This window comes from Monodon monoceros, unplaced genomic scaffold, assembly GCF_005190385.1.
Source record: "Monodon monoceros isolate NGI ecotype Baffin Bay Population unplaced genomic scaffold, NGI_Narwhal_1 Super_Scaffold_13, whole genome shotgun sequence".
Lineage (NCBI taxonomy): Eukaryota > Metazoa > Chordata > Mammalia > Artiodactyla > Monodontidae > Monodon > Monodon monoceros.
Genome location: NW_021703769.1, coordinates 80035516 through 80059517, shown reverse-complemented (window position 1 = coordinate 80059517; position 24002 = coordinate 80035516). Strand labels below are relative to the sequence as shown.

Here is a 24002-nt window from a genome sequence, read left to right as displayed (position 1 = left end):
AACTAAGAGAATGATAAGACATAGCCAATGTAGGTGAAATGATGAGAGTTAAACCCTCATGGGAGTTAAGTACTGACATTCAAATTAGTAAGGATCTGGGACTAGAATGATTATAAGTGCACCAAACGTTCTCTTTTATTGCTTTTATATTCAGCTTTTCTGAGAATAAGGATTTTGTGAGTTTGCCACTAGCCTCTTCTCCCTTAATTATCCTTTTTATTTTCCTTTATCAACTTTGACCCTTCCACAGTCTTTCTTTCTTGTTTCTTTCTACCTGAGCATCACCCAGCTCCTTTGCTGCTGTCTCAGTATGCTTGGTTTTGCCTAATTGCCCTCTATACCCGAAGTTCTCCTGGCAGAGAACACCATGTACTTCTCATACCATGATAGCTTCTGGCAGGGGGCTTGCGTGAAAGTTTGGCATCGTAAACTAGATCTGATAATGACTTATTTGTATCAGTGTGATACTGTAACTTCATAGAGCAATATTTGGTTACCCCTTAGAATCCATCAGTGTCACCTGGTGATTCTATTTCTCATTTAACAGTTTCTTCTCAGGACAGGAAACAACTGACATGTCCTTATTCTACTTACTGTTTCAGATCGTAAATCGAACACCCAGAATGAGGAATCAACAGATAAGCAGGAAAGTTCTGAAGAATTTCACGCAGAAGGATTCAGAAGGGATTCTATTCCCATGATTATTGCCAACAAATGTGAGGCCAGGTTAGAAAGGCAGTGGGTTAACCTGGAAAAGGGAAGAGGAACAAAAATTCCTCTCCAAGACAAAGGTCCCTCAAAAGGTAGAGAAGTAATGACTAAACCTGCCCCAGCAGAGAGACGTTACATATGTGCTGAGTGTGGGAAAGCCTTTAGTAATAGCTCAAATCTCACTAAACACCGGAGAACACACACTGGGGAGAAACCGTATGTGTGCACCAAATGTGGGAAAGCTTTCAGCCACAGCTCCAACCTGACCCTTCACTACAGAACACACTTGGTGGACCGGCCCTATGACTGTAAGTGTGGAAAAGCCTTCGGTCAGAGCTCGGACCTCCTTAAACATCAGCGAATGCACACTGAAGAGGCTCCTTACCAGTGTAAAGATTGCGGCAAAGCCTTCAGCGGGAAAGGCAGCCTCATTCGACACTATCGAATACACACTGGGGAGAAGCCGTATCAGTGTAACGAGTGTGGGAAGAGCTTTAGTCAGCACGCGGGTCTTAGTTCTCACCAGAGACTCCACACTGGAGAGAAGCCGTATAAATGTAAGGAGTGTGGGAAAGCCTTCAACCACAGCTCCAATTTTAATAAACACCATAGAATCCATACCGGGGAAAAGCCCTATTGGTGTAATAATTGTGGGAAAACTTTCTGTAGTAAGTCCAATCTTTCCAAACATCAGAGAGTCCACACTGCAGAGGGAGAAGGGCCTTAACTGTCAGGTATGCTCTCTTGATGGTTTTTGTTTTTTTAACTTCAGAACGTGAATGCTAGGGAGAAAGCCCAGTAATTGCAGTGTAAACTCGGGGGTAGATTTCGTTTCACTCGACGTCGAGGGGACAGTGAGAGCTCAGGCGGGGACACGGCGGGTTCCTCACCTGCCCGCTGGCTGCAGCAGGGTCCCCTCACCGCACTTCGAGTCCCATAAACCATGCGGACGTTGCCTTTTGTATAGTTAAAGTGCTGTGTATCCGGTATAATTAAGGAGGAAACATTAAAACTGTTTAACTGTTTTAACATATATTCAAGAATTATGATTTGTAAAGAAATGAGCCATGCTGAACACAGTTTAATCCGATTCAGAATAAACTTAAAACATCTTGTGATGCCTCAGGACTATTTTATTAAAAAATTGTATGTTAGTTATTCAACACTATTCTAGAGAGGAAACTTCCTACTGGTTTTGCTTTTGGAAGATTTGGGGTAAATAGAGCTTTCAGCGATTGCGAGTGTGTGTGAGGAAATTGCAGCAGGGTGGCTGCGGCTTAGTCTTCATCGTGCTTTTCCTGTGCACAGAACACGTTTTTCCAGCATTTGGGAACATTTTGTCAGCCTCATGCTTTTGGGGCGTGTATACTCGTGTCTTTGCCGAAGTCTGTGAAAATCTGACTCCTTGAGAAGCTTCCTACTAAATTCTAGAAGCCAATAATACACACTATGATTACCTTAAATCCATCCTGTTTTTTTCCCTGTGACTGCAAACTCTTTGATTTAAGGTATGGCTTTTGGCCAGTTGGTCCTCCTGTTACCTGGAAACCTAACAACTTCACTCTTTGCTCCTATCATTTGCTTATCTTCATATTGTGAGTTTTTTCCACCTCTTATTAGTAGTCACTGAAATATCTCTTTGTCTGCTGCTGCAGCCCTAGTGGTCACGCAAACCTGACATGCCAGGATTGGGGACAGCAAGAAAGTGTCATGTCTAGTACCAGTTCTGATCGCTGGAAACTGCCTCGTATGCCATCCTGGGATCAGATTAAACTACAGGTAATGAGTCTGTGCAGCAGCCAAAATATTAGGGTGGCGGAAGGGGGGGGTCATTACTGAAAAAGAACCAACAGTGCTTGAAATCTGAAGGGTTCTTACTGTTCTGGTGGCCTGCTGACGATCTGGACATCCCTGCCAGCTCCTTTGACTGGACATTTCGTGTGAGCCGTCCTGTTTGTATATTAACCCTCCCGGAGGCCCGCAGAGGATTTAGTGATTAGGTGGCAGCTGGCTGTCTGTAGGGCCCCCTCCGAAACTGCTCCAGATGAAGGCTGAGGAGCCTGCTGAGCCCTTGTCCGCCTCTGGTGAGAGTGGACTGGGCCCCCCCTCTGTCCTGCCACTCACCTTCCTGACTCTGTGCAGTGGTAGTTTCTGATGGGTGTTGCTGTGACACAAAGGTCCACATACTTCCTTTCAGCTCCCATCGGTCCATCTGCGAGCTGAAGTCTTCCTCTGATCTCCTTGTCTCCAGACTTTCAGCCTTATTCTTTGCAGACCCCTTGTCTAGACAAGTCACAGCCCAGGAGGCCACTTCTCCCTCCATGAAAAGTTGGTGCCAGATAGACTGCTCACAGCTCTGCCCACCAGATTCCTTCCCCTCACTCTGGCCTTTAGGGCCACTCCTGAGCAAGGCCGTGTGAATCAGCACATTTTTGGTTCACACACCGAAATACTGAGCTGATCCCTCTGTGAAACACAAACCCTCCTTGTTCCTTCCACCAGGTCAAAGGGGAATGAATCCGCAGGTGTGAGCAGAGGGAGGCAGCAGGTCAGCAATGGTAGGAAACGTGAGACCTGAGCCTCCTGCTTACACACCTTGGGACTTCTGGACCTGCTCAGGTCGCCTGAATGACTAAATCGTGTTGTTATAAATCGTAGTATCGCAGTCTGTATGTATTGGGGAAGGCGGGGATGGATTTTGAGGAGAATGAGCATTATCTTGAGAGGCATGTGCCTCAGGTGAGATTTTTGCATGGTTTCCAGGCAAAAAGAGGCTCCTTTCCTGTATCAAGGGGGAAGGGAGATGCTTTTGTTAGGCCAGAGGGCTTGGGAATTTAGGGTTCCAGGTGCTCAGGCACACCTACCCAAGTGTCGCATACATTAGGATCCCAGTCTTCCCCGATCAGGGCCTGGAATTTTGGCATCAGTGACTTGGTGAGGCTTTTCATGTAGCCACCTTTGCAGTTCTGCCGCCCTGACAGTTCAATCCTGCGCCTGTTTTTCAGGCCAGTCTGCTCTCAGTACACAAGGTGCGGTTCTCCTCCAACGCTGCCATGGAGGACTTCCGGCTGTCACAACAGGCCCTGAACTGGTAGTTGGCTGACCCAAGTCTATCATTTTCTTTCTTCAAAGCTTGAGAGAGAGAAGCTCTGCAGCCCTTATAACTGCCACTATCCCAGTAATGCTTGGGTTATATAGAACTATTGCATAAGCGGATGCCTTCCCTGGTACCTGTACCTCATCTCTTGCCAGAACTAGTAGGAACAGAGCAACTGCCATGGGGTAGAACGCCAGGGGTTACCACCATTACATTTATCAGCAGGCTCCTTTTCTTACCATCTGACCAGCAAGTGATGTGCTCCAGAATCCCATCCTGAGGGCTCCATTTCTAGGGCACTTCCAGTACCAACTGTCATAGTTTGGATTTCCTCTAAAACAGAGCCCAGGACCAGGGCATGGGGGCAGATAGGTTACTTAGGGAGATGACCAGAGGAAGCAAGGAGAGAGAGAGGAGGAACAGCCAGTAAGAGACGCATTATTGAGCTGGTTCTTCTGTAGGCAGCCAGTGCTCAGGTCTGCTGGGGACCTTGAGAGACATGAGATCACAAATGGGGGAAGCTGGTATACCTGACCTCTGCTCAGTCCTAGTGCCCCCCTCCCATGGTTAGGAGACCAGTTCCTGCTTGGCTCCAAGAGAGTGGTTGAGGACCCCTGGTGGGCTGGGAAGGACACTGTCCCAGGGGGCTGTGAGGCTGGCTCGGTCTGAAGATGCTCGTGAGTGTTGCCCAATATGTCACACACGGACACACATTTAGACACACACAGATACACATGTACACTGGACCCCTGGCTAGGGCTGCCAGATTTAGCAAATAAAAGCACATTTAGATTCCAGGTAAACAGTATATTTGGGACATACTTCTTATGCTAAAAAAATTATTCAATGTTTATCTGAAATTCAGATGTAACTGGGCATCTTATCCAGCAATCCTACGCCCAGTATATGTGAACAGCGATGCTTCCACCTCTCTGTCTAACCTAATACAGATAACAGAAGCATAAAGAACCAAAGGAAATATAAGAGAAACTGGACATCATCAAAGTACTTCCAAGGACACCGTCAAGAAAGTGAAAGGACAACCCACAGAATGGTAGAACAGTTTTGCAAATCATGTATATATGATAAGGCACTTTTATGTTGAATATATTTTACAACTGAGTAATAAAAGAGACAACCAAGGGCTTCCCTGGTGGCGCAGTGGTTAAGAGGCGCCTGCCGATGCAGGGGACATGGGTTCGTGCCCCGGTCCGGGAAGATCCCACATACCGCGGAGCGGCTGGACCTGTGAGCCATGGCCACTGAGCCTGCGCGTCCGGAGCCTGTGCTCCGCAACGGGAGAGGCCACAACGGTGAGAGGCCCGGCTACCGCAAAAAAAAAAAAAAAGAGACAACCAATTAAAAGGTAGGCAAAGGATCTAAATAGACATTTCTCCACAAAAGATACAAAAACGGACAAGTACATGGAAAGGTGCTCAACATAGCTATGAGGGAAATGCAGATCAGAACCACAATGAGACCACACCATACCCACTAGGATGGCTATAATAAAAAAGATAATACCAAGTATTGAGGATGCAGAGAAATCAGAAGCTTATATGCTGCTGGTGAGAATGTAAAATGGGACAACCACTTTGGAAGGCAGCCTGGCAATTCCTCAAAAGTTTAAATAGAGCATTTGAGAAATTGCTACCCTAGATATATACCCAAGAGAAATGAAAACATTTACACAAAAACTTGTATACAGGGCTTCCCTGGTGGCGTAGTGGTTTGAGAGTCCGCCTGCCGATGCAGGGGACACAGGTTCGTGCCCCGGTCCGGGAAGATCCCACAGGCCGCGGAGCAGCTGGGCCCGTGAGCCATGGCCGCTGAGCCTGCGCGTCCGGAGCCTGTGCTCCGCAACGGGAGAGGCCACAACAGTGAGAGGCCCGCGTACCGCAAAAAACAAACAAACAAAAAAACTTGTATACAAATGTTCAAAGCAACATTATTCATAATAGCCAAAAAGAAGAAAACCCCCAAGTGTTTCCATCAGTGGATGAAAGAAAAAACAAAATGTGGTATACGCATACAATGGAATATTATTTAGCCATGAAAAGGATGAAGTGCAGATTCCCATTACAACATACATAGATGAAACTTGGCGTCATTGTACTAAGCAAAAGAAGCTAAACGCGAAAGGCCGCGTATATGATTATGAGTCCAGTTACGTGAAATGTCCGCAATAGGCAAATCCGTGGAGACAGGAAGTAGACCGGCAGTAGTCTAGGGCTGGGGCAGCTGGGGGGAAGTGGGGAGTGACTGCTAAAGGGTGTGGGGTTTCTTTTTAGGGTGATGAAATGTTCTCAAATTGTGACGGTTACACAACTTGATAACTAAAAACCACTCGATATGGTGTATGGATTATTTATCAATAAAGTTTTTTAAAAACACACACAAACTCAAGCAAACAAATACAGAGCCTTTGCCGAAGGGCCAGCCTTGGGGGAGGCGTGGAGGATTCATGCTGAGGAGACCCGTGGATGCCCATACAGGCTGCTGCTTAGTGGAAGATGCACTGGGGAGTCAGGTGTGAAAAGACATGAAAAGATTCATGCCAGCAGTTACCCTTGCATGTAATAACCGTAGGGAAATTTTCCATCAGTTTCAACTGGATTGAGGATCAAGAATTCTGTATGAGGGCTTCCCTGGTGGCGCAGTGGTTGAGGATCTGCCTGCCAATGCAGGGGACACGGGTTCGAGCCCTGGTCCGGGAGGATCCCACGTGCCGCGGAGCAACTAAGCCCGTGCGCTGCAACTACTGAGCCTGTGCTCTAGAGCCCGTGAGCCACAGATACTGAAGCCCGCGTGCCTAGAGCCTGTACTCCACAACAACAGAAGCCACCGCAATGAGAGGCCCGCACACGGCAACGAAGAGTAGCCCCTGCTCAGCAGCAAGGACCCAGCACAGCCAAAAATAAATAAATAAATAAATTTATTTTTAAAAAAGTGCTTCCCTGGTGGCACAGTGGTTGAGAGTCCACCTGCCGATGCAGGGGACGTAGGTTCGTGCCCAGTCCGGGAGGATCCCACATGCCGCGTAGCGGCTGGGCCCGTGAGCCATGGCCGCTGAGCCTGCACGTCTGGAGCCTGTGCTCCACAGCAGGAGAGACCACAACAGTGAGAGGCCCGCGTACCACAGAAAAAAAGAATTCTGTGTGAGAAAACCCCTCCCATCTGATGATCTGACTTTCAGAATGCAACCCTTTCTAGATCTCAATGCCCCTCGCTGTTCCTGGGATGTGGCAAACACGGTCCTCTTCAAGAGCCCTTTGCAGCTGCTGTTCCTTCTTCTTGGAATGCTTTTCCCCTGATATGAACATACTAGGCTTTTAGCAACCAGGGAAAGGAGGGAAGGACACTGCAAACAGGGAACAGTACCAGCAAAGGCAGGGTGGAGAGAGTATGTGGCACACTCTTGAGAGAAGGTGCTGGTAGGTCCTGGGGAGGCTGGTGTTCGGAGAAGCCTTAATGGCAGATCGTGGAGTCAGTGACGGAAATCTGTGACAGGGCAGCGTGACAGTTCCTGGACAGGTGTGAGACATGAAGAAAATGGGGCGGGGCTACCCCAGGGAATCGCAGCTGCCGGGGTGCAGTGTTTCCATGGCATAATTAGAGCAGATAAGTATTACTAAGAAATTCTGTGTTTAATTTGGGGTACATGACAGGTAATGTTAGTAGCTTTAAAAGCAACTTTTTTGTTACTTGCTACTCTTTATGATTCTGATGGTGCATCAGCTTCTTCCTGCAGAAGAGACGACAAACTTTCTTTTCACTGGAACTTTTCACCTGGCGTCCACACTGTGACAAGGCAGATGGGGGCAGGCGGGGGGAGGTGGCAGTGGTATTTCATGGTTCTGGACAGTCTTGTCTAGACGATGCCTGCCTGCCCCGGCCTTAAGTATCGTGCCGCACAGAGCAACACGCAGCACAGAAATTTCTGGGCATGAAGGTGGCGGTGACTGTAATGTCGAGATAGTCTGGGGCGGTATCCAGGGGAATATGCTGGAGTCTTGAGGGGAGGAGAGGTCACACCCTGGTGACTAAAAGAGGAATGGTTGTCTGTATTTACCAACCCACGTTCTCAACTCAGCTTTAATGCTGTTTCCTCAATGAAGCCTTTGGTGACCACCATGTGCCTCACCCCTCCCCATGGGGAACACAAGCTAGCTTCTTTTGATTCCTCCGTTTCATTTGTAAAGAGACAGTACCGTGGTGTAATTAAGAGCCCAAGCTCTGGAGCCAGACTGCCTGGGTTTGAACCCCTGCTCCACTGCACTGTGTGTCTAGGTTTTCTCATCTGTAAAAAGGGGGGTGTTGGGCTTCCCTGGTGGCACAGTGGTTGAGAGTCCGCCTGCCGATGCAGGGGACGCGGGTTCGTGCCCCGGTCCGGGAGGATCCCACATGCCACGGAGCAGCTGGGCCCATGAGCCATGGCCGCTGAGCCTGCGCGTCCGGAGCCTGTGCTCCACAACGGGAGAGGCCGCAGCAGTGAGAGGCCTGTGTACCGCAAAAAAAAAAAAAAAAGGGGGGGGATGTTAATAGGACTAACAGCACTTATGACTGTGTGACAATAATACTGACTGTACTGAAGACGGTCCATGCTGGCGTGTAGGTGAGCGGTCAGTAAAGGGCAACTGTCATGATGGTTACCAGCCTCTCCTGGGGTCTCACTCTGGCTCTCATTAGGCTGGCGCCTCCTTAGTGCAGAACAATGGGTGGTTCGCCTCTGTGCCCGCCATGGCACTCGCTGAGCTGCTGGTGAAGGGCTTCAAGGATCAGTGAGAGGAGGTCTGGGGAGACTGTGATGAGGGAGGGCAAGCCCGGGTTTTGGGCTCCAAAGCCTCTGAGTCTCACTGCACCATTTATTGTGCCTGGAGAACTCCTCTCCCTCCTCTCCTTCCTTTCTTCTTTCCTGAAGAAAAGGGAATAAAAATGGGGGCAATAATAGTACCTACCTCGCAGGATGGCTACAAGGATTAAATGAGTTACCAGATAAAATGCTTAGAACAATGCCTGACACATAGTAAGTGCTCCGTGGCTGTTCCTTCTTACTACTTTTCTCTTTTTCTTGGTATATTTTTTTCTGATTATGAACGCCATACTTATTTATGGTAGAAAAGTGTGAAAACATAGGAAAACCCCCCACCATAGTGAGGGAGTCAGAGGTATGAGCAAACAAGTAAAAGATGGAGGAGGGGGGAGATGAGCACAATAATGAACATGTGTACAAGATGCAGAGGCAGCTCAAGGAGATGATGTACTCGGTGGGGGCGGAAGGTGCCGTCCCCCACGCCCTGGAAAGACCCCACGGACAAGGTGAAGCTTACATACGAGGAGGTTTTCAAAGATGAATAGGAGTTTGTTAGGTGGACGAGGCAGGGAAGAGCATTAGCATGTGCAAAGGCACTGGGGCATTAAATAGCGCCTGCGCCGCCGTCACTGTAGTTGTGCATCGCTCCAATATAGTGTGTACAGGAGGGCAGGAGGGTGGGTGCTGGGGTGAGAGGGGTGCTAGGAGGGGTGACGGGGAAGTAGGCAGGGCCAGGAAGTGAAAAGCCCTGTGTCTTGATGAAGAATTTGGACTTCAACCTGGGGGCTGAGAAGGGGCCCCTGGAAGGCTTGGACGGGCTGTCAGCCAGTTAGCATTTAGGAGCGATGACTCACTCATAGCAGGACAAATGGTTGGAGGGGACTTTGGGAGCAAAGAGACCTACTGTAAGGCTGGTGCCAAAGTCTGGGAACAAGTCAGAGACGGCCTAGGCCAATGCAGAAGTCCCAGGAATGGGCCAGGCAGGATAGGGAGAGACGTGGAGGGTGAGGAGTTGGAGGGCAGCAACGCAGCCAGAACAAGGCCCGGGTTTGGGGCTTGGCTGACTGGGAAGTTGACGCTCTCAGCAACCAGAGGAGGGGATACACAAGGGAAACTGTGCTGTGGATAAAGGGACTAAGAGTCCTCTGTCATTCCTGAGAAACCACTCTGGCGACTATGTTTATCTGCATATGCAGAAAATGGTCCATGGGAATTTGGACTCATTTAAAAACTCTTCAGTTCTTCATTATTGATATATTTTAAATAATGTACCTGGGGATGTGTGTGTATGTGTAGCTGATTCACTTTGTTGTAAGGCAGAAATTAGCACACCATTGTAAAGCAATTACACTCCAATAAAGATGTTAAAAAATAAATAAAAGACAAGGTTGTAAAAAAATAAATAAAAATTAAAAAAAAAATAATGTACCTGACTGGGCTTTCTTTTTATTTTTTGAAGTGGAAAAACACCTTAAGCTCTATAAACAATTTATGAAAATGAAAAAAAAAAAAAGGAAATGTCTTTGGGGAGCTTTTAAAAACAATCTTTTAATTAAAAAGGAACGGTTTGTTAAGATGTTCTTCTCCACCACCACCCCGTGGCTCACATTCCTGTCAGCTGCAGGGTTCAGGTAAAACCAGGCTTTTCCTCTACTTGGAAACTTAACACAACATCCTCTCTCAAAATTATTTCAGTTGGAGCTCGGACAGGCGTGACTTGGGGTGGGCGGGGGGCATCAGGAATGAAATTGCTTTTGCCAGGACTGATAATATCCTTCGGAATCACTCCACAGGTGAGAAGGCAAAGCTAACCGTGGAAGGCAGAAGCTTACAGGGAGACAGCATGCAGCGCAACTTAATTTCCAGCAGTGAGAAAGCTCAAGAGTGGAATCACCTGCTTTTGCCTGGGGTAACAACAAGCCTCCCATCCCTAAAGAGACCACAGAGACCCAAGAGCCGTCCGCCAGGATACTACTGTTTAGTGTCTGCGCTGAGCGGAGGTTGAAGACCGCCTTGAAACAGGCCCTCTTGGACTCTGATTTTCACTGGCTGGAGGTAAGGAACTGGAGCGGGACGTGGGAACACTGTGCGTGAACAACCTCACAGGCAGGATGTAGGGTGTGTTCGGGGCCTTGTTATCATCTTGCTATATGATGTGACAGAGATTCTTTGCTTGAGCAAACCTTACTCAGGCTCCCGAACCTTTTCTTAGGCCCCTCTGTGCACTTCCTTGCAAAATCCAGTTCTAGCAAGAACCCTGCTAAGTCAGTTTAGCAAGAGTTCCCCATCCTTCACGTCTGGTCCCCCTCAGTCAGTATCTAGTCAGTTACCTCATCCTGCACCATCACCCCAGGGTGATGTCTGACCACCCTGGCCTTTCTTCAGCAAGAATCCTGCTAAGTCAGTTTAGCCAAAACCCCTCTTACCCCTAAAGCTTCCCCTTAGAAGTTTTCTATCCACTGACCTCCGCCCTACTCCTTAGCTATAAATTCCCATGTGGCCATGCTGTATTCAGAACTGAGCCCAGTTCTACACTGAGGCCTCTTTTTCCCTATTATAATAGTTCTGAATAAAAATCTTTTACCGCCCTACTACCCACCTCTGTTTTCTCAAACATCTGGCTTTCAGATGTGTGAAGAGCAGTAAAGGAGAAGGCTGTACACATATGTAGACACCAGCTCAAGGAAAGCCTGGACTATATGGCTAAGGAGTTTGAATTTTATCCTTTAAGGAGGGAGAAGACATTGAAACTTTTTGGTAAAGGAGTGACAAGATGGGTGTAGAGCTTAGGGGAGATTAACCGGAGAGAAAATAAAGGTATTAATCCATTAGGAGATTATTTATGTGATCCAGAGGAAAAGTCATAAAGACCCAAACTCTAGGGTTCGCAACAAAGGAAACAAAGAGGAGGAACTAGGAAGGAGATGGTAGAATTGTAACTGACAGGACAAGGCAATTGCTTGGATGACGTTTGCTCTTCACACCGGCCCCCTGACCTCACATCCAAGGCGTCTAGGCCATGCCCTAGGCAAGTTCAATTGTTTTCTCTTCTGTAAGATGGGGTTAATACTAACACCTGCGTCACACACAGGCTGTTGTGAGGATTAAATGATTTAATATATGACCACCACTTGGGAAAGGGCCAGGAAGAGTGTATGCCACATCTCCACTATTATTACCTTCACTGGAAACCCCACCGCCTCCATGACTCAACTCTGAAACCTTCCCCTCTGACAACAATCTGTCTTTCCACATCTTGCTTACTGACCCTGCCCAGGACTTGACACTGGTCAGATGTAGGAGGATGAGCATAATTAAAGAAAACTCAGAAGTTTAGACCCTGAGAGGTTTACAGAAAATTTGGGGCAGCATATGGGGGAAAAATCATATTTGGTTTGAAGCAAATAATTTGCAACTTTTAAGAGGCCCAAGTGTAAATGCCCCGCAGTCCGCTAGATACCCGAGACTGGAGCTTGAGAGTGATCAGTACCCCATGTGCAGATTTAAAATTTAATTGAATAGAGGTTAACAGTCGAAGCCATGGGAATAAATGGGTTCCAAGGATAATGGCATAGGAAGAGACCACTGATACAGTGACTGAACGTTACGGAATGCTCAATTAGGGACTGAGAAGAGGAATCATTAAGAGAAAAAGGAATGAACAATCAGGAGAATCAGGTGAATCGGATGTTGTAGCTGTTTCAAAGATATTTTTTAAAAAACATATTTTTCACACAATGGCCCTGCTCAGTCTCAGGGCCCCCCCCTGAGATGCTCTGAGGAGTGTCACAAAGTCTTCTAGGGGCAGGGGTAGGGGTCGGGGTTGGGGGTGGTCAGAAGGCTGAGCCCTGCTGTGCAGTGACTGTCCATCATCCAGCAGTTCTACCTGTTCAGGGATCTTTCCCAGAGCTTCACAGTTGAACCTGCACATGAGCAGCCAGGCTCAGGCCCACCCCAAACTGTTCTGCCTGGAACCTCCTCTCCTTTACACACGGGTCTTATAAGGCCTAGCTCAGGTTTCTCTCTTAGAAATTTCCTCCATTTTCTATTTCTTCCTTCTCAGTGTAAATGTTTAGGCTCTACCCTCAGCAATTATACTTTATAGGTCTGACTTGGGGCTCAGACACCTGCATAACTAACAAGCAGCCTCGTGACCCTGCTATGATACTTCATGGTCTACACTTGGTCAATCTCAAGTCTGTGGTGGGTGTCAAAGAAGAGCCAAAAATGATGAGTTTCATGGTAGTTTTAAGAAATTAAAAACATATTAGTCAGTCACAATATATGATCCAAAATTTTTCAGAGGTCAGAATTCCAGACATTTCCTCGTCTTTTCCATCAGACTTTCATCTCAGCCTTCTCCATGACTGTAGCCTCCCACCAAGAGCCAAACCAAGAAATCTCAATGTGCCTATTGGGTTTTTTTTTTGGGGGGGGGGGCGATTTTTGGCCAAGCCATGCCGCTTGTGGGATCTTAGCTCCCCAACCAGGGATGGAACCCGGGGCCCTGGCAATAAGAGCACCGAGTCCCAACCACTGGGCCACTAGGGAATTCCCTCAATATGCCTACTGTTACCCAACAACCAAGTATGCTCTTGTCAAGAACCCCATACTCAGAAACACCTTTCTAGTTTTGGTTGCTGGTGTTAAGTATTGTGCAACACAGAATGCCATGCAGCACATGAAATCCTAAAGGTGGGTACGAATGTGTAAGCGGCTGTGTAAATGAGATAGTCTGTGGCAGTGTGTAGAGGAAAGGACAGAGTCAAGGGAGAGAGGTCACAGATTTGAGACTAGAAGACAAATAGCTGTCTGTAACAAGTTTTAAAGATTAATTTTTAAAGATTCCATTTACAGTCACTAATGTTTCTTGTTTAAACCGAAATAAATTTGGCCCCTGCACAAAAACACACTCCATCTGTCCTTCTGAAAAACTATTCTGTTTAATAGTGCATTTGATTTATGCTACAGGATGAGCAGGATTTGGAAAATATAATGAAAGGTCATCCCTTCCGCTGGGAAAACTCGGAGAGCTCCATCCTAAGCCAGCAAGGAGCCCTGATGCCAGGCTCAGACCCGAGCTTCCTCCTCTGGACTGTGCTCTCTGCATTCACACTTGGCTGTTGAAGTCAGAGGTGGGGTCGGGAGAGGTCGGGCTGCTGGGGCCAGATGTCAGAGGTCATTGGTATAAGAGGGCAGGGCAAGCTGGCTGAGCGAGATCCTAAAAGTGTCCTTAGTTGTTAGGGGTTTAGATTAAATCACTTTCCATCACAGGAGTGGCAGGAGGAAAAGGGAGAGGAGAGGGGAGGGAATGAGACAGAGGCCAGTGCTAAATGCTTTTGATCCTTTCCCTCATGTTAGACTCACTGTCACAAAAGGGAAGAGTGAGTTCTCCACCCATATCGTCAGACTGCTCTTGGAAACTTGGTCTTGCTGCTCTAAGAGCCCTGAAGGATATACAGTCACTACAGAAAACCTCTCTTGGGGTCTTCCCCCATGCCCAACAAAATAACAAATCCCTCAGCACCAGATTCCCATAATTAATGAAGTCATGAAACAAAATAGCACATTCCTTATCAAAATTTAAAGCTGGATTAGAAGCAGTGGCTTTGAAATACAGCCTCCATTTCCCCTTTCTAGGAAAAACATGACCAAGAACATTCTTTCCACTTTCTTCTGTGCTGACTATGCTGATTCCAATTAGAGGAATCCTTGGAATTTTATTCCTATTGTGCTTCCATCCCCACCTTGGAAATGGTGTGAGAAAAATGGTCTAGTGCAAACTCCCTTCCCAAATGGAAGGAGACTGGTCCCAGAGCTTCCCTCTACTCCCAGCACTTAATCTGCTGCTTGCACCCTAATTTTTCAAGGCTGGTGTCATTCCTGGGAAAACTGACTAGGTTGCTAACCACTGTGCCAGGATGATTTGCCCAATATGCCCCATTCTCTAAGGCGAAAGGATGGAGTCGGAAGGGACACGTCCCAAATTGTTCATACTTATATAGTAAGGCAGGAGCTCTTGAAACTCAGAGGAAGTGAGGAAAACAGGCGTGTGGCTCTCTTTCACGTAGACTCTCTGATATTTAATTCAGCAGTAACTCGGAGAGAACTTTTGCTCACTCCCATTACATTCAAAGGCTTCTCTCCAGTGTGAATTCTCTGGTGGCGAACAAGAGCTGAGCTGTACCTAAAGGCTTTCCCACACTCACTACATTCATAGGGATTCTCCCCTGTGTGGATTCTTTGATGCTGAATAAGGCCTGAGCTATAGGTAAACTTCCCTCCACATTCCATACATTCATAGGGCTTCTCTCCAGTGTGGATCCTCTGGTGCTGATAGAGGTGTGAGCTCTGGCTGAAGGCCTTCCCACACTCATTACATTCATAGGGCTTCTCTCCAGTGTGGATTCTCTGGTGATGAATAAGGGTGGAGCTCCTGCTGAAGGCCTTCCCACACTCGTTACAAGCATAGGGTTTCTCTCCAGTGTGGATTCTCTGGTGGTGAGTGAGGGTGGAGCTCCAGCTAAAGGTTTTCCCACACTCATTACATTCATAGGGTTTCTCTCCAGTGTGGATCCTCCGGTGGAGAATGAGAGCAGAGCTGCAACTGAAGGTCTTCCCACAGTCGTTACATTCATAAGGTTTCTCCCCAGTGTGGATCCTCTGATGCTGAATAAGATGTGAGCTCTGGCTGAAGGCCTTCCCACACTCACTACATTCATAGGGTTTCTCCCCGGTGTGGATTCTCTGATGCTGAATAAGATCTGAAGTTCGATTAAAGCTCTTGCTACATTCATCACACTTATGGGGTCTGTCCCCCACAGGAAGTCTCTGCTGGGAAATAAGGTTGGAACTCACAGTGAAGCTATTCCCCAGATCGCTGTATTTCTCACTTCTCCCTCCCATGGGGGTTCGCTTTTCCTCAACTGTCACTTGACCAAAATCCTGTATCTTCCTATTCAGTCTCTCTCCAGAGGAGCTCCCCAGCTGCCTCTTCAGACTGACTTCTTGTTCATAGGCTTCTTCAAACTTAAGACCCTGAGAAATATCCTTTTGGAATCTTCCCAATAGCACCCCGTGTGATCCTGTATCTTCAGAAATTTCTGGATCATGTTCAGTTCTGGTCTCACCATCTGGCACAATGCAAAACACAAATGTCACTTGTTCTTTGTGGGAAGAAGAATCAAAACCAGAGACAGTATAATCACATAATGTTCACAGGCTAAAAGCACATGACTCTTATCTGTGTGCAAAGAGGCCTACCCAGGCTGTACGTAGCTAAGGCAGAATAAGAGAACCGGGCCAAGGAAACAGGGAAGGAGAAAGGCAGGAAGAAAAATCGAGAAAAGAGGTGGAGCTGGAAGTGTAGAGAAAGTTGGATCAGGCAGAGGCAGGGAACCAAAAACAGAAGAGACAGGACATACGGTTTAATGAAGTGACAAAGTCCTAGAGGTCAGAGACTGAAGATAACCTGGGAGATGGTGACTGCAGAACAGTTAGAGGATGAAGTGGGGAGCAGGTACAAGAAACTAACCACAGACGGTGTGGAGAAAAGTGGGAAGGTGATGAATACAAAGCGACAAGGGTGAAGCCCTGTAGCCCCAGGAGAAAAGGACACTCGGGTCTGTAGTTGTGGCACCTATATGCCAAGTCCATGGAAACAGGCCTGAGACAGAGGTCAGTCCATCTCTGGGCCCCAGGCCTAGAAAGCTGTGCTACGATGTGAGGCTATGTCAACAGTTTCCAGGTTTGCCTTCACTATTTTCACTGCTCTGGGGTTTTGAAGGGAACTTCAGGCACAGAGGACAAGGGTAAAGGGTCCAGACTGTTAGCATTTTTAGTCTGTCAACATTGTAAGAGTAAAGGCAGGGCAGTGAGTGTTAGGGAAAGAAAGAGCTGTTATCTCCCTCACCTGAACAGGTACCTCTCAGGACCTCTCTGCTCAGTGCCCTTCAAACCCAGGACCCTCGGCTCTTCCTCTCACTGCAGCCCAGAGATCATGTCAAAATTCAGAAATGGGAATCCTGCTCACAGGGAAAGACATGGGACAAGGTTTATCCTGTTCATACCAAATGGCCCCAGAGCTCAATCCCAGACCCAGGATCTGCAGGGGACAGAGAGGAAATGCATGGGGAGTTCTCAAATGGGAGTCAGGAAGACCCGCTGGTCTTGCCCAGGAGAATGTCCTCACTGAAAGCAGGCGAGGGTAAAGGAATGAAGAGTCCACAGACGACAGGTTAAGAAGCTAACTGCTCCCTAACGCAAGTTGAAATTTCTACAAGAGCAGCAGTTACACTAGGTCCATCCACAAATCAACAGATCCCTAAAGGAAGTCCGACAGAGAAGGGGAGGAGCTAGACAGAGTTCCAGAATGTTCACTTGGGCACTGAGCAGTACCTCACATGTTTAGGGATCCCAATATGTAATATTTTGGGAAAATCTCTGGGTTATATGTTAATGTTAAGTCCTAAGAATAACATGGAAAAAAGTGCCAGATTTAAAAAGAAGTATAGAATGAAAAGGCCAGGGCTCGAGTCCTGCCAGTCACTAGCAATATGACCGTATGCAAAGCATAAGATCTCTGAGCTCTCTTTCCTCGCCTATAAATGAGGCTAATTCCAGCGACCTCAACAGCTGCATCACTGTGAGGATTAAATGAGAGAGTATCTATGAACACTCTTTATGAACTGCAAATTACTGTACAAATGGGAGTTGCTACTATTGTTAGAATTTTCTGAGACTAAGTCAGTCCTTAGCTAATGATTTTCAGTGACTCAACTATTACTAGCAAACAAGGAGGCAGAGAAATGGCAAGGGAGTTTTACTGAGGAAGCATCACTCCTTACCCAGGGAGAACACGTTCCCGTAATTCTCCAGCATCACATCCCTATAGAGGTCCCTCTGAGCAGGCTCCAAACGCTTCCACTCCTTCCGGATGAAATACACAGCCACGTCCTCAAAGGTCACCAACTCCTGAAACAACATGTTCTCCCGTGCAATTTCAGGCTGCAGGATGGGACTGGCAGAGCCAAAAGCTAATTCGGGATGGGGCTGAATAACGCATATTGGGAAGTGGGAGAGGAGGTCAGAGTGGAGGAGGAGAGAAGAGAGTCTGAGATAAAGCGAAGTTCCACTGTGTAGCAGGAAACGCCCACAGTCCTGATAGAGGGAATCGTAGGTTCAGGGCACGGAATGGGATGTTGCTACACAAAAAGCTTCTGCAAAATGGGAAGGGAAAGAAGGATAAGAAAAGCACAGCTTACCTGGGCCTTGGCCTTTAGCAGTGCAGCTGCCAACATCTCATCCCCCAGACTGTCCTTGTCGGAAAATGCAGGAACTTTTGAGGAAGGAAGAGCTGAGGACAATTAAAGGGTCCATGAGTCAGTCGATCTGCACTCGAGCCTCTCGACCTACAGAGAACTCACAGGTCCTGGGACAACCAAGGACCCACCCCCTCTTACATTTCTAAGTTCACTCCTTCTGCAGCTACAGAAGGTGCTTACACTTACGGCCAGCACGCTCAGCGTGGGCCTTCCTGCCTGAGGAAAGACGCCCAAAGCCCTGGTGACCCAGGCTCTCTGGTCTGCCCCAGGTCCTTTCCTTTCTTTCCACTCTACTCTCCATGACATCTGCCCAGAACTACTGTTAGTGATTCGTGTATTCTCGTCCATCCTCCCAAGCCTGGCCAGAACACAGCTATCCTGTTCATGTCCCTTCCATCATTCTCCACATCTCAAACTCCTGGACAAAATTCTTGACCAGAGGAAAACGGGCTTCATCTCAGCCCTGACTGAAGACACAATGCCCACAACTGTTCTCTTTTTCTCTATCCCCAGATCAAATCTACACACTACAAATGTCTCCTGTTATCTGTGCTTGATTGTACATCTTTTCCTGTAATTCTTTTTTTTTATTATTTATTTGGCTCCGCCAGGTCTTTGTTGCGGTATGCGGGATCTTTAGTTGTGGCATGCGGACTTCTTAGCTGTGGCATGCGGACTCTAGTTCCCTGACCAAGGATCGACCCGGGCCCCCTGCATTGGGAGCAAGGAGTCTTACCCACTGCGCCACCAGGGAAGTTCCAAGCTATACTTAACTAATGGCTTCATTCCGCCTTTCCCCACTAGGCGGGGAGCTAGTGAAAGGCAAGGACTATGTCCTATCCAGTCTGGATTCCAGAAATTAGCCCAGCACTTGGTGAATGAGGGATTTCAACAGGTGATTGCTGAATGGCTGAATAAAAAGACGAGGGAACGCTGATTCCTTACCACTCTCAAGCAGGGCCTGAGGTTCCTGAGATACTCGATCAGCCTGAGTTTCCATGGGTCGGGCTTGAAGCTTGGATCTCTGGTCTCCTATTTGCAGAGCCAGCAAGAAGCAGGTTTTGAATGAGAATGAGGAAGCACTGTAGAAGGAAAAGTTCAAGGTTCAAAGATAATTTTATATATATATATATATTTTTTTTTTTTTTTAATTTTATTTATTTTTGGCTGCATTGGGTCTTCGTTGCTGCGCGTGGGCTTTCTCTAGTTGTGGCAAGCGGGGCTACTCTTTGTTGGATGTGTGCGGGCTTCTCGTTGAGGTGGCTTCTCTTATTGTGGAGCACGGGCTCTAGGTGTGCGGGCTTAAGTAGTTGCAGCACGTGTGCTCAGTAGTTGTGGCTCGGCGGGCTCTAGAGCGCAGGCTCAGTAGTTGTGGTCCACGGGCTTAGTTGCTCTGCAGCATGTGGGATCTTCCTGGACCAGGGCTCGAACCCATGTCCCCTGCATTGGCAGGCGGATTCCTAACCACTGCGCCACCAAGCAAGTCCCAAAGATAATTTTTAAAAACCCTCTTGAATACAGACAGAGGGGAACTAGCATTTCAGTTAGTACCAAAACAGCAAAGAGGAAATGCAGCAACTGGGATTAGTCTTTTAGGTCAAAGTTCCTGGGCGACATCCCACTTTAGGCTCCCCCCCCCAACACTGAGTGATATTTCTAACAACAAAAAATGGGGAACATGGGTACCAAATGATGCCATTAGCAGAATGAAATATGAAGCAACTACTCAAATGAAAAATATTAAAGTGAAAAAGAGTGTTACACACAGAGTGCAAAATGTAAGTATCATATCAACTTTTAAGAATACTTGGAATAATGGATAATGCTAATGTATACATATTTTTTATTTTATTTTTGGCTGCACTGGGTCTTTGTTGCTGCACGCGGGCTTTTCTCTAGTTGAGGCGCGCAGGGGCTACTCTTCATTGTGGTGTACGGGCTTCTCATTGCGGTGGCTTCTTTTATTGCGGACCATGGGCTGTAGGCGCACGGGCTTCAGTAGTTGTGGTGCGCGGGCTCAGCAGTTGAGGCTTGCAGACCCTAGAGCGCAGGCTCAGTAGTTGTGGCGCACGGGCTTAGTTGCTCCACAGCATGTGGGATCTTCCCGGACCAGGGCTCGAACCCGTGTCCCCTGAATTGGCAGGCGGGTTCTTAACCACTGCACCACCAGGGAAGCCCTATACAGATTTTTTAAAAACCCTCATAAATGTTAGAATTAGTAGAAGAAAAAGAAATTTACTGTGGTAAGTTTCTAGCTGTTATATTAAATGTAGATGCTATCCTTGGAGGAAGAGGGGCCACGAAAAAGCACCCAAATAACAGAGACCATGGGGGAGTTTCCGTAAGTTCTGTCTTAATTTAAAAACCCTGAGGAAACAATACCTGTCCCACAGAACCAGGGCAAATAGCTCAGATCTATTAAATTAAGATAAATTCAGGAACTCCTTGGCAATCTAGTGGTTAGGATTCGACGGTTTCACTGCTGTGGCCTGGGTTCAATCCTTGGTCAGGGAACTGATACCCCACAAGCTGTGTGGTGCGGCCAAAAAGCAAACAAAAAAAAAAGATAAGTTTTCTGCTTCCAGTCTCAGTCAAAGGTGGGATGTTATTGAAGGATTTAGTCCCTTTTTGTGGTCCTTGTGTCGTCTCATCACAGGGGTGGGTGTATATATTCGCCAGGTTCTGAGAGACTAATCCCAGTTGCTGTATTTCCTCTCCCCAAGAAGGTAGCAGCCAACCTTCTTTTTTATCTCCCTTCTCTCATAAGAGATTTCCTTGGATCAGAATGTAAGTCCCTGAAGCAAGAACCAATGCTTTTTAAAAAGCATAAGATTATTTATTACTCCATTTTTGTCCCTACTAAGGTCCCCACTCCCCGGTTGCTGTTCTCTGTGGCTCCAGGGAATAAGATGTAACATTAGTACCTAGACTAAGGTTTGGATCTCAAGTACAAGTTTGTTTTTCACAACTGAACGCTGTGGCAAGAATCAACAGATGGAGCATAGGTGCCACAGCTGCCAACACATCCTTACACTGAGGCAAGAACAGGGAAAACCCCTGGATTTTGTCTGCCTCCCTCTTTGTTCATTTGCTCGTGTAACAAACATTTGGTGAGTGCCAATTAACAGTGCAAAGCACTACTGGAAGGAGTTAGAAAATCAGCAATGCAAAAGGTATTTGCTTCATCATTACAGACTATTGCATTCACATTAAGGCATAAAAAGGGGAGGGGCCCTAAGAGTTCAGAGAACTCTAGTCCTTGGGCAGCAAGGGGATGTAGAAGGCCCATCACCAGTGCCATTACACAGTGAAAAGCAATGAATCAGGCATAAGCCAGACCCACTGACAATCAAGGTGACACACCCTCTTGCCACCATCACCCTCTTGGCTGGGGCCCTTCAACTCTTTCTCAGAGCCAGCCATCTTTTTCTGTCAATGAACTTTACAATCTCCAGGATTGGTTATAAGCAGGCACCCCCAACAAATCCGCTCTCAGTCTAAACTCTCCTTTAGAAAAGAAGGGAAAGTCAGAGGCTCTGACTCCGGAGAAGAAAGCAACACTCCCTCCTCCCAGCTGGGTTAACCAAAGCTGGAACTCAAACGGATATTGTTGAGAACAAGTCCCCGGTGTCTGGATCAGTAAACAATATTTCCCATAGAAAGAAAAACCTCCATTGTGCCCCCAGAGCTTCAGGTCCTGGCAGGGCCCTTCCCCTGCTCCACTGCCAACCCCACTCTCTGGAGTGCGCCTGGGGACTGGGAAAGATGACCTGGCAGTGAGAACAAGTCATGGAAAGCTTTACCTCCTGGATTCTTTCCTTCCTTCTCTGGAGTTGGTCTCTAAAAGGCCAGAGTAGCAGTTACTGGGAACTTGGCAGCCTCTGTTCAAGTTCTTGGGAATTCTGACTTTAGTTGATGCCAATGCTGTAGGACTAAGGAAAAAAAAAAAAAGGCATTTTAAATGTTTATGTAAACTTCACTTCTAATCTAGATATTTAGAGATAAGAGGAAAAGAGAGGGGACATATGCTAATAAATACTGATTAAGACCACAACTGGTATTTGTGTTGAACCCTTAGAGCTGAAACAGAAGTCAAGGTTCTCCAGGTCAACCTCCCACCCAGGGCAAGAAACACCTTCTCAAGTTCCTAAGGTTCTGGCGGCTAACTTGCTAGACACTCTCAGCCGCTTCAGCAGGGCGTCTGTCCCATTGCTGCACAGCTTAGCCATTAGAGAGGTCTTCGGACGCCCCTTGGACCTTCACCTCTCAGAGGCTTAGTGCCCTATGGACCTTCAATGATAGGATCTTCTCCTTCCACAAAATTCTCCACCAAACACCTGAAACCAACTGATGCCCACTCCACAAACTTCTCTTCTTGGGGATAAATACCTTCAGTTCCTCTAATTATCCCACAGACTTCAGGTTCAGCATCCTGCTTATCCTTTCCTGGAGTTTATACATGCCCTTCAGAATGGAAACACCGGTCGGTGTTCAGTCCCACTTGAAAAGCGAATCAAATCAGGGATCTATGACAACTGGAAATGGGACACAGTTGTACCACTCTACGAAAAAGACTCGATTTACTGGGCGCCAAGGGGATTATTCTGGAATCTGAAGAGTTTTAACTGCGCACACTTCGTTGAACTCATTCTCTGGTCCTCAGACCCAGCCCAGTAAAAAATCGACCCTCTCTCGTGCCGCGGGCGCGGATAACTGTAACTGTGTTAACATCAAATGAAAGCGTCTCGAGGAACGACCAAGTTAGGGTCGTTTTCATCAGCTGTCTTAAAGAGAGGAACGCCTATCCAGCCGTACCAGAACTTTAAAGTACTCGAGTTGGGCGCTGTCACAGAACCATAACCGCAGCCCCTTTCCTCCCGCGACGCAGGGCCCGCTGGGGGGCGGGGTCCCTGGGGAAGCGGAGTCAGGACCAGAGCCTCCCGGCACCCTGCCCCAGGAGGGCCTGGGGACCCCGCGGGCCGCAGCGGCACGGACACCACCCCTTCCCCGGCGACCACTGCCTCCGTCCCACCGAGAGCCCCGGGGGCGGCCGGACTCACCCTGGGGGCAGGGACGGGAGATTTGGGGGGCCGGACACCGACCAGGCCCCGGCTGACCCTGTCACAGACCCACACACCGGGGACAGAACAAAGAACGGAAGTTCCCTCCGTTTCGCTTCCGGGTCGGTCTTATTCACCACCACCACCACCTCCCCCGGTCCCCCCACATCCACTTGTTCCTTCTAGGAAAATGGAAGGTCTTCGCCTCTCGGTGGTTTGCTGATTGGGCGCAGGGCCCCAGCACCGACGCGACACTCCAGGCCTGCCGCACCGCCAGCCGCGCCCCCTGCTGGCCAGGCCGGGTGGGGCGCCGCGCACCTGGTCCTCAGGGCGCATGCTTGGCCGGGGCGCGGAAGGCGGGGCGCAGGGGGCTGAGTGGGACCTGGCTGCGCTCTCACGTGGTCTTCCGCGGGGCCGCCGAGAGCCGAGCCTTGCTCACCGTGTCCGAGGGATCTGAGTCCCAAGATGACACGCAGCAAACAGGAGGACGCTGGAAGGATTCAATATAGAACATTCACCCTTACTTGAAGTTTCCAAATAAACCAAGTTTATGCTTCCAAACAAACCAAGTTTTGTGTTTGTTTCATGTAAAAATGCCTCCTTTAAATTACTAAAATCTGAAGAAAACATTCCAGCCCATCAGAGAGTTCACATGAGCACAAAACCTGTACAAGGCAAGCAAGTAGAAAAGACTTGGGGAAGTTACCGATGTAGATCCATACAGATCGTAGGAAACTGGTGAAGCCCCATCACTGTGAAGAAGGTGTGAAACACGTGAAATGCTTGAGGGAATGAGGAGCGAGGCTACGTGGCTCACTCAGTTTCACTCACTTTTATGCCCTCACAGGAGGAATCCTGGTAGTGAGAGAATCAAGTCTTTCAGATGATATACAAAATAAACTCTTGTGATCTCCTGATTTCCCTTATGGCCCTGCCTCGCAGTTGATCTCAATTTTTACTGCCTCCAATATTTATAGTGCACCCATTCAGCTCTGCAA

The 24002-nt window shown here is 47.8% G+C and overlaps 2 protein-coding genes across 5 annotated transcripts in view; one reads left to right on the top strand and one right to left on the bottom strand.

Moving 5' to 3' along the window:
- Window positions 1-1827, top strand: part of ZKSCAN1 (zinc finger with KRAB and SCAN domains 1) — a 38779-nt gene extending 36952 nt beyond the window's left edge. For 2 of the 3 annotated variants that reach the window (XM_029220671.1, XM_029220670.1), the window contains one exon: window positions 603-1827. In XM_029220671.1, coding sequence (XP_029076504.1) covers window positions 603-1438 — 836 coding nt within the window. In that variant the 3' untranslated portion in view covers window positions 1439-1827. The remainder of the gene's footprint in view (window positions 1-602) is intronic. The other variant, XM_029220672.1, reaches the window with a different exon arrangement.
- A 9865-nt stretch (window positions 1828-11692) lies between these two features.
- On the bottom strand, window positions 11693-23510 carry ZNF3 (zinc finger protein 3). Of its 2 annotated transcripts, none has more exons than XM_029220695.1 (6): window positions 22334-23510; window positions 21748-21876; window positions 18890-19026; window positions 17885-17976; window positions 17468-17594; window positions 11693-15754 (listed from the first exon to the last, which is right to left on the bottom strand). In XM_029220695.1, the coding sequence occupies exons 3-6, from the start codon at window positions 18942-18944 to the stop codon at window positions 14685-14687; spliced, it is 1344 nt and encodes a 447-aa protein (XP_029076528.1). In that variant the 5' UTR covers window positions 18945-19026; window positions 21748-21876; window positions 22334-23510; the 3' UTR covers window positions 11693-14684. The 2 variants fall into 2 exon arrangements, with proteins under 2 accessions (XP_029076528.1, XP_029076527.1); XM_029220694.1 differs by having other exon boundaries at window positions 23005-23510.
- Between the last annotated feature and the right edge of the window lie 492 nt (window positions 23511-24002).